General features: G+C 44.3%; 1 protein-coding gene across 1 annotated transcript; it reads right to left on the bottom strand.

Annotated features, from left to right (window-relative positions):
- Positions 1-1,499: 1,499 nt before the first annotated feature.
- On the bottom strand, positions 1,500-9,214 carry abhd14b (abhydrolase domain containing 14B). The gene is made up of 4 exons (XM_060835781.1): positions 9,154-9,214; positions 8,626-8,870; positions 6,954-7,195; positions 1,500-5,066 (listed from the first exon to the last, which is right to left on the bottom strand). Exons 2-4 carry the CDS (start codon positions 8,831-8,833, stop codon positions 4,884-4,886), a joined length of 633 nt encoding a protein of 210 aa, XP_060691764.1. The 5' UTR covers positions 8,834-8,870; positions 9,154-9,214; the 3' UTR covers positions 1,500-4,883.
- Positions 9,215-10,729: the final 1,515 nt, after the last annotated feature.

The following is a 10,729-nucleotide window of genomic DNA, read 5'->3' as shown; positions in this document are numbered from 1 at the left end:
CCTACATTTACCTCTTACCTAACACTATGGGCAATTTAGCTTGGCCAATTCACCTGACCCGCACATCTTTGTGACTGTGGGAGGAAACCGGAGCACCCGGAGGAAACCCACGCAGACACGGGGAGAACGTGCAAACTCCACACAGTCAGTCGCCTGAGTCGGGAATTGAACCCGGGTCTACAGGTGCTGTGAGGCAGCAGTGCTAACCACTGTGCCACCGTGCCGCCCACAAATATCAAATGGTGAAAGTTGAATATTGATGGTACATTTTAACTATGGTGGTAACAATATTATAGATGTGTGTAGAGATTATGTATAGACATTGTAATCACGTTCATGAGTACAATGTTAAAGATTATTGTTGTAAATGTAAATACACATAAAGGCAGTAGAATGTTATAAGTCACTGTAGCAACGTGTATAAGATCAATGAGGTGCTAGAGATTACTGCACAGGCGTCACTGTGTACAAAGGGTGTTAAAGAGATTTATGAAGATTATCTGCCAAGGAAAGATGGACCTTTAGAGCCTTGAAAGAATAAATACTTTTCAGTTAATGATCAACTAAGGCAAAGTTTAGTCAGCACAGGCTAAAGCATAGTTCAGTGATGTATGCTGTTGGAACTGGGAGTCAGCAGACCCGAGCTGGCACTCACTTGTTCACATCTTCTCTCAGACTGACCTCTCGTGACTGCTTTATGATTAGGGTTTGTTGGCAGAATTCCTTTCCAGAATGTATCTTATGCAATCATTGGTGAGAGGTAGACAGTTTCTCTTTTCATCCTTCCTCACCTACCTTTCAGGGAGCTTTGGAACTTTCTCAGAGCCTAAATGGTATTTCCTGTTCATTTAAACAAACTGCATCCGTTCCTTTTGCTGTTTGATTAAAAATCATGATAATATTAAAAATCCAGTTTGGCAGATCAACTCTTCACCCCAAACACTTCCTTTGGATTATTTTCGATGTGCACCAACTTACTCCCCCTGCCCTTTGTAGCCATCAATTAAACAGAAGATCCCTGAACCTAGAGACAAGAAAGCTGCATATTGTTGCAGTTATCATGGAAAAACTTGCAATTTTCTGAAACCTGATTGTCCTATCCTGGATTTTTTTCCTGTGCCAAGTAAATGTCTGACTTTTTTCAAACATTTTATTTATGTCTTCTACCATTTCTCAAAACTTGCTAAAAGAGAACATTCAAATGGCTGTAGTGGGGAAACAAGGCTTTTGGTCTATCTTTGTTCATCTATCAGAAACACTGTGCCCACCCAGCCCCTTGCCCCCTGCCCCCTGCTGAATAATTGAAGCTTCCGCATTCTGCAGGACAGGTCACTGTCAAATGTTTCTCTGCTAACAAGCTGGATTGGAGACCTATCCACCTCGTACTTTCACACTGGCTCCTCCTACATAGTTTTTTATTACAATGAAAGGATATATCACAGCAAGCAGTCCCATTTATGGCAAATTAAATCAGAATTTATTGTAATACATTGCTTGTCATATTCTCTGCAAAGAATGATCAAAATCTGCTATTTGTTGGTTCTGAATTACATTATTAAGTTAGTTGACAACATGGTTACAATGCTGTGTAATGAAAATAGGTACAGATAAAAGTATCAAAACCTCTAGAAATTCACCAAGGCCAGGGAATGTCGCAGTATTATAGCAGTATAGTGCTGCTATAATATGTGATTTATATTATAAGGCTGGCCATATTTAGAGCTACATTTTTGTTTTTCTTAAGACATAAAAACGATGAATAAAATGACTGTGTTGACTATTATTGGTGAGAACAGGAACACAATACTGTAGTGTAATGATGTAGAGATTGAGTGTTCCACTGTGACCAGGTATGACTTTGAATTTCCAATCAGGTCATTTGTTAGTTGGCAGCAGATGCAAGAATTCCTTGAAAGAATCTGAACTTCTTGATGAACATCCTTACATTGTTGGTAATCAATGCTGGAAAGCCAATGAAGCCCTTTAGAAAACTCAATTCACTTTATTCATGCAAGCATGGCCCTTATTGGGCTTTGCTTGATACTGGTTCACTAGCCACTTGGGTGTTTTCCTGCTGGTGGAAGTGTTGAATAACGTTTTGAGCACATGGTGCCGTTCACAAACACACGCTCCAGCGTTTAGATGGGCAATAACTAATTTTGCAAACCTACAACCCACATCTCGAGCACATTGTTTTCCCTAACTTAAAAAATGCAATGCAGTGTTGCCAGTAATGAATTCCAGTTGCCAGAGAGTCTCAAATGGCTGCTAGAGGATGAACTGGCTGTTGTAGATATGTTTCCTGCTCAGATAGGAGCAGTTGAGGCTTGAACACAAACCTCCTAGTGCAGAGGTAGGAGCATTACCACTGTGCCACAAGAACCCCATTTGACCTAGCTGTTGTACACTCTGCCCAATTCTACGGTCCACTGATTGCAGTCGGACAGGGCCTTGAACTGAACCTCCCCAGAAGACCAGTTAACTCCAAATTGAACAGTTGGCCACCAATCCCAGGCACATTAAGCCAAATGCTATGCTATGCATTCTATTAACTTTTCAATATTATCAGGAAAATCAGTATGTGGACTCTGAGCTGAGAAAGCTCTTTAACTGTTCCGTTTCTGTTGTGAAAAGTCGATGTTGCTTTGAGCCCCGCCTGTTTGTAACCTGCAGACTGAGTTCTAAAACAATCAGCTGCTGCTGAAGTTGAAAGGTTTCTGAAAAGAGAGTTATCGGATCACATGCACTGCGTCTCAACAGGTTTTTGAGGAAGGGTGTTCCCTTGACCCTTTCTGAGCACATCAGCACTTTCTGGTGTTACACTGAATGTCCTGCTTCTAATTCGAAGGATATCCCCTCTTGTTCTGGCCTTGGGCACCAGAGGAAACACTCCAAATTCTCCAAAACTCAACCTATTGAATCCTTTCATCACCTTAACACCAAAAGTAGATCAGCCCTTCATACTCAGAATGCAGCTAATGAGGTGGATGAGATGGATGGCACCACATGTGAGCCTGAGGAGGGGACTAACAGAGGGAAGGGTTGACAAGGGACTGGAGCTCCAGGAAGCCCAACCTACCAAGGGTCCCTCTGCATGCTGCTTGGGATCTGAGGTTTGAGATGACCAGCCATAGATCAGAGAACGCCAGGTTCCACAGACAGGATATTTGAAGATATTGAGAGTAACTGGAACGATCGCCTGTGGCACATGTTCCGAACATCCCATGTTATGGATCAACATCTGTAGATGGAGGTTACGCTAATGCCAGCAGCTATAAAATCTGAAGTTGGATTTCAATTGCACAGGCTGCAGGGACATGAAAACTACCTTCCATGATGCTCTCTGGTTCTGTTTTGGCTAAATTTAGGAAAGATGTGGAAGCTTTGGAGAGGGTGCAGAGGAGATTTACCAGGATGTTGCCTGGAATGGAGAATAAGTCGTACGAGGATAGGTTGAGAGTGCTAGGCCTTTTCTCATTGGAACGGCGAAGGATGAGGGGTGACTTGATAGAGGTTTATAAGATGATCAGGGGAATAGATAGAGTAGCCAGTCAGAGACTTTTTCCCCGGGTACAACAGAGTGTTACAAGGGGACATAAATTTAAGGTGAAGGGTGGAAGATATAGGGGGGATGTCAGGGGTAGGTTCTTTACCCAGAGAGTGGTGGGGACATGGAATGCGCTGCCTGTGGGATTGGCAGAGTCAGAGTCATTTAAGCGGCAATTGGATAGGTACATGGATAGGTGCTTAAGCTAGGACAAATGTTCGGCACAACATCGTGGGCCGAAGGGCCTGTTCTGTGCTGTATTGTTCTATGTTCTATGTACAACTGTAGGGTGGAGGACAGGAATAAAGAAGTTTGGCTAAAATTGTACAAAGCCTTGCTGAAACCACTGATTGCAGTCTGGATCCCCATATTTGAGGAAGGACATACTTGGGTTGAAGACTATATGGGTAAAAAATGAGGTCTGCAGATGCTGGAGATCAGAGCTGAAAATGTGTTGCTGGTTAAAGCACAGCAGGTTAGGCAGCATCCAAGGAATAGGAAATTCGACGTTTCGGGCATAAGCCCTTCATCAGGAATCGGTCCTTGGGGAGAGAGACTGAGGAGATTGGACCTATGTTCTCTGGAGTTTGGAATGAGAGCTGATCTCATTGAAGCATACAAAGTTTTGAAGGGACTTGACAGGATTAACACCAAGAGGTTGTTTCCCTTGATTCAGGAACCCAGGACATGGGGAGCAGTCCCAGGAGAAATGGCCAATCATTTTGGACTGAGATGAGGGGAAGGGTTGTCAATGCTCCATGATTCAATCCATTTAAGACTGAGATAGGCAGATGTTTAGTTACTAAGGGAATTAAGGGATACAGGGAGCAGGTGGGAAAATAGAGTTAAAACTGAAGAATGGGCATGCTGCGCTGAACGGGGTGAACAGTCTTTCCCTGCTATTACTTCTTATGTGCTGGTATGAGCGGATGATTGAAAATCTTACAACAGACAGATCTGGAATGGTATTACTAGTGATATCACCCACCTTCCACTCTTGACTGATGACAACCCAGGACACCAAGGCAGCAAAGGACCAACAGATAAGAAGTGCTCACAGAATCAGATTGTATCCTCAAAATCATGAGGTTGAAGTTATGGAGAATGAGTGACCACTGACACCTGTACACTGCATAATCCGTTAAATCACATCAAGACATCAAAAAGTTGTTAGAATAAAATCACATTACTATCGAAGGAGGGGGAGAAGGTACTAAACACTGATTTCTTTCCAGATTTGTAGATTAACATGTGATTAACTTAATAGAAGTTGATTAATCCCCTCATTAATTGGTCAGTTTTGGATTTTGTTTGCTGAGTGCGTGCCTGAGGAGATTCAGGATAGATTCTTCAGGAACTCTAGCACTGTTTGATGCCACTCCTCAGGATTATCGAGGTAACAGGCATGCTGTGCATCCTTCATAACATGCACCTTGTGGTTAGCCAAGTTCTTCAGATGGTTGAACGATGTCTCTCCCATCGGCTTGTCCTTTTCACCGTAGACAATTAGTGTTGGGGTCTGTAAAAAGTTGGAAGCATCAGTCAATGATCAGGCCACTCTCAGCTGTCAGTGGAAAGAGGTAGGGCCCAATGCAGCAGCACCTTTCAACTCTCTAATCTTGGTAATGTTAGGGATAAGAGTTGTCAGGTGTTAGTAGGTGGTACAGTGGCTCAGTGGTTAGCACACTGACTCATAGAGCCAGCAACCTGGGTTCAATTCCAGCCTCAGGTATGGAATTTGCACGTTCTCCTCAGCACTTCATTTCCTGCTTAGACACTTTATAGCCTTAAGGACTCACCATCAGCTTCAACAACTTCAGAGAATAAATTCTAACTCTGTCCTCTGTCTTGCTTATGCCCAAATTTCATCCCCCCCCCCCCCACCTCAGTTAACCTATGTTTCCCTATTAACATGTGTCAGACTGTGCCTTCTCTACCTCTCCCCTCCACTACCAATAGCTTCCATTTGTGTCTTTTGCTTTATGCACCCACTTTTCCTCCCCCGTGTCGACACCACCCTTTTCCAGCCCTTTGCACTCCTGAAGAAGTCACACATATTTAGTCCGAGAGATCTACAGTACAATGCTCTTTGGTCCATTACATCCAGGCCAGTCAAAAACAACCACCTAATCCCTTTCTTCATTACTTGTCCCCAAAGCCTTGAAACCCTTGGTGTCACAAGTGCATATCTTCAATGTTATGAGGGGTTCTGCCTCTGCCACCCTTACAGACAGTGAGCTCCAGATTCCTACCACACTCTGAGTGTAAACGATTTTCCTCACAACTCTTCTAAACCTCCAGCCCCGACCTTAAATCTATGCTCCCTCCATCAAGGGGAAATGTTTCTTCTTGTCTACTGTTGCCATGTCCCTCATGATTTTACTCATCTCAATCATGTCCCCTCTCAGTCTTCTCCGCTCTAAGGAAAACAACCTTAGTCTATCCAATCCCTCTTTATAACTGAAACTCTCCAGCCCAGGTAATATCCTGGTAAATCTCCCCTGCACCCTCTCGACTAAAATTACATCTCTCCTATAATTCCAGAACTGTACAGTACACCTCACCCCCACCACAGTTGCTGCCAGAGTTTCTCCAGTACATCCTGACTTTATTTCAGACTTCCAAAATCTGCAGTTTTTTCTTATTGACTAGATAAAAGCCAATTTCCATCTGGTGTCCAACCATACTGGCGAACAACAACAATGCATTTATGGAGCATCCTTCATGCTGAATGAAAGAGGGAGATATATGATGGTTGACCAGGTATTGTCAAAGAGGTAGGTTACAAGGAAGGTCTGGAGGTGGAAGAGGGGTTTATTGAAGGGTTGACCAGAGCTTAGGATGTCAACATTGAGGACACCAGCCATCAGTGAGACAGAGGGGCAGGGTTCACTATCAGGTCTGGAGTTTGGTGATATAAATGACAGAACTGGGAAGGTTACAGAAAGTGGGGAAGAGGCATAACCTATAGAGGGTGGGGAGAGGAAGAGACTCTCAAAACTGAGGTGGGGGAGGAACCAGGAAGGGGCAATCCCTACAGAGGTGGGTCCTTGGTTTAGCTCAGTTAGCTGGATGATTGGTTTGCAAAGCAGTGTGATTGCACACAGTATGGGTTCAATTCCCATCACTGGCTGAGGGACCATGAAGGACTCTCCTTCTCAACCATTTCCCTTGCCGTAAATGAGATGGCCGTCTGATTAAATCACCACCAGTTGTCTCTCTCTTTAATGAGAGAACAGCTCTATAGTCTGGTAAGACATGGTGACACAACAACAGTAACAACAACAGCAACCTATAGGGTGGGAGGGTGGGGTGGAGGGGGCATTATCTATAAAGGGAGTAGAGAGGAAAGGGCACTACCAACAGAGGTACATGAAAGACACTATTAGTTGTAGACTCAACTTACCTGCACACTGGAGTACTGCTCAGGGGAAAATTTCTCAGTGCAGATTGGGGCCACAGGGATGAATCCCTTCACCATGTCACGGTGCCCAAACAGGAAAGGCAGAGAATACATCCCACTCAGCGACGGGCTGATTATCACAACAGAGTTCAGCTCCAAACCCCTGAGCACACTCAGGAGGAAGCTGTCAGGAGCTAGATCCCCCAATTTGGCAGGAGCTGTCACTTCTTTGGAATTACCCAAACCTAGGGACAGGAGAAAGACCAGGAGGAAGGTTAGCCAGGGCACAGAGAAAGGCTCCATGTGGAGCAGCATTGATCAGCCCAGTCACTCAGAACATCACTTAGTAAACTGATCTATAACCACCCGGGCTAAACTTCACAACTCCAACTGGTGCAAACATAAGAAATGGACAACTTCTGAAAGAACCAAAAGGATTTCGATAGCTATGTGACCTCAATTCACATGAGGGATGAAGAGATCTGTTTGAGTGTGAGGCAGCTACAAACAAAGTGAGTTCCTACAGCAGGTTAGAATCTGGGTTTTTCTGCACTCCCAGACTCCCACAAGCCTCTTTGCCCCAACAAGACCCAGAATACTTGCCCAGATGGGTGCACTTGTATTTCCTGACACAGCGTGTAGTCAGCAACTCACATCAAGTGGATGGGTGATGGATTGACACATCCTTCTTAGCTTTTTCATCACCCTGATGGTTTATTGATGATGTGGCACCATTGGACTGGGCTCTGAGCCTTTCACATTATCTGCCTGCCCAGTGCTGAATGCAGATCACAGATTCAAAAGAAAACACACCAGAAACTCCAATTCTAACTCAATTTATTGACTTAGACATGGGGTGGGGGAATTATGATGGTACTTTGCTTCCAGGACAGATGTGTGTTCTGTGCTGTCTCTTTCACAGACAGGTGTTTTCACAGCAGAATGTCTGCTTCAAGAGCAGTGGATAAACTGCTTTGAGCTTCCTGAGTGTCTTTTTAAAAAATGAGACAAAAGAAGCATGAGTGGGTGGAGTCAGACTTACACAGACCCAGGGTTTTAGTTGGGCTTTCAGTTAGGGTTTGGAGCTGTCTGTGAAAGCTGATCAATAAGCTCTCTCATGCTGCAGCAAATAGTTTTAGTTCTCTCTCTGCTGTAAGATTTGATTCTTTCACTGTTCCTTTTTCCTGGATCTGGAGGCACGTGAGGAAAACCTGTTTGGCTGAATTTGCCTATGACAAGGGTATATTTATGGGATGCTGCTATATTTGATCAGTTGATAATTGGTAGTTAAATAATATATTAGTTTATTAAGTATTTCAATAGAGTTAAAGTTATACCAATTTTTTTTTGTATTTTAACTGTGTTGTAAGGATAAAGAATGTTTTGCTTAAAGTTGACTGACGGACTAATCAAATCACGTCTGGAACAGAATGTCTTACACTTGCCCTTAAACAAAATAAAAAGTTGGGGTCGAGGCTATATCCTTGATCGATTGTAAGGAGGCTTGATCTGGTCCACAACAATGTACTGAAGTAACCACAGCCACATCCCAAACAGCATGTGAAGAAATCTCAGACAGATGTACAACAATTGAAGTAAACAGCACACGCTCCCTCCCGTCAACGTCACAGTTCAATTATTGTGTGTATTGATCTTGGCTAATTCATGACCGAACCTGGTAAGTCGATAGCTATCGCCCGGTACCCAGCCCCTGCCAGTTCCTGGAGGGTTCCAAGCTTCAACCAAGTCTCAGAGGAGAAGCGAATACCATGGAGCAGGAGAACAGAGAATCTGGGGTTCTGCTCAGCTGGTGCAGTCTGACGATAAAACAACTGCTGCCCTTCAACTTGCACAACACCTTCCTTAGTCACGATACCCGCCATGGCATCAAGTCGGAGCTGTGATCTGCTTTACAGCATTCTGCAACAGATAACAACAGTCAGTAACAGGTTAGATACAGAGTAATAGCTTCTCTACACTGTCCCCACCAAACACTCCCAGGACAGGGACAGCAGAGGGTTAGGTACAGAGTGAAGTTTTCTCTATGCTGCCCCCATCAAAACTATATCATTACACAAACTATGCAACAGCCGTGTCCTCAATTCCCCAGACAACAGTTTCAAGTTAAACATGATTGTTAAAAAAAGTTTTCAGCTTGCTGAAGTGAGAGGAACTGAGTGAAGAGGGAGAGGTTTGCACCAACCTACGTCTAGGAGACAGTGTGTGCAGGCATCTGTCTGCTTCCCTCCCGGAAGAACTGAGGGAGGTACAGAGAACCTGGCACTAGCTCCCTCTGCAGCAAGGAGGCTGCATGTGCAGACACAGACCAATGGGCAGTTATCAAATCGATCCAAACAAACAACTCAAATCTACCGTGGAATAAAGTTAACTTACCTTGTAGCATATGTGTAGGCCATTCAGTCCATTGTGTCTGTGCTATCTCTTCGATTAGGACAAAGTGAGGACTGCAGATGCTGGAGATCAGAGTCGAGGAGTGTGGTGCTGAAAAAGCACAGCAGGTCAGGCAGCATCCGAAGGGCAGGAGAGTTGATGTTTCAGGCATAAGTCCTTCATCGAGAATGATGAGGATCTTATGCTCGAAATGTCGATTCTCCTCTTCCTTGGATGCTGCCTGAGCGGCTGTGCTTTTCCAGCAGCACCCTCTTCGTAAGATTAGATTACTTACAGTGTGGAAACAGGCCCTTCGGTCCAACAAGTCCACACCGACCCGCCGAAGCGCAACCCACCCATACCCCTACATATACCCCTTGCCTAACACTACGGGCAATTTAGCATGGCCAATTCACCTGACCAGCACATCTTTGGACTGTGGGAGGAAACCGGAGCACCCGGAGGAAACCCACGCAGACACGGGGAGAATGTGCAAACTCCACACAGTCAGTCGCCTGAGGCGGGAATTGAACCCAGGTCCCTGGCGCTGTGTGCCTCACCACACAGTGCTAACCACTGTGCCACCGTGCCGCCCGTATCTACCTCTTTGATTGAGTTGCCCAATTTAGTTGCCTTTTCTGCCAATTATTTTAAAATCATAATGTCACGTTATTGACTCACCTGTCAGAAGAAGCAGTTTCTCCTAAACTGTTCAATCAAAATTCCTCCTATTTTTGGCATATTCTGTGATGAATCAATTTATAGTGAGGTCATTTTAAAGCATTTGCTCCCCAAATGCACCTACTCCACTTTATCCCCCAGAATAGCAGCAGTCTTTCTTCGGTGGGCTCAGTTGTAAATGGGGAGCATAAACAGATGAAGAGGTTAAAATTGATAGAATTAATGTTGCATCATCCCCCAAGATCTCCAGAGTGTGCTGCACTCTCTAATGTTGCACAGCAGCAAGGTTTGAACCTACAGGAGGTTAAAAGAATGTACAGGTTACAGTGATTTGAGGAAGGATGGAGGGATAGCAGAAGGGAATCATGCCACAGAGATCTTCAGCACAGATAAAGGCCTGACAGCTCATCATGTCTACATTGTCAAACACAACTACCTAACTATTCTAATTCCATTCCTCAACACTTGGCCCACAGCTTACATGTCTCGGCATTGCAATACTTCTTAAAAGTTACGATAGTTTCTGCCTGTACCTGCCTTAGAGGCAGAGAGTTCCAGATTCCCATCTACCTCTGGGTGAAAAATAAATTCCTCACATCTCATCCACCTCCCCTAACCAAAAGAACGACTGTGTGCGGAGGCTTGGTAAGGTATGGGTTTTTTTTTGTTTTTCTTTTTCATTTATTCAATCTCTCTAGGTCATTTAG

Source organism: Hemiscyllium ocellatum, chromosome 14, assembly GCF_020745735.1.
Source record: "Hemiscyllium ocellatum isolate sHemOce1 chromosome 14, sHemOce1.pat.X.cur, whole genome shotgun sequence".
NCBI classification, from domain to species: Eukaryota; Metazoa; Chordata; class Chondrichthyes; order Orectolobiformes; family Hemiscylliidae; genus Hemiscyllium; species Hemiscyllium ocellatum.
The sequence above is the reverse complement of the archived record's forward strand: the minus strand, read 5'-3'. Positions and strand labels throughout refer to the sequence as shown.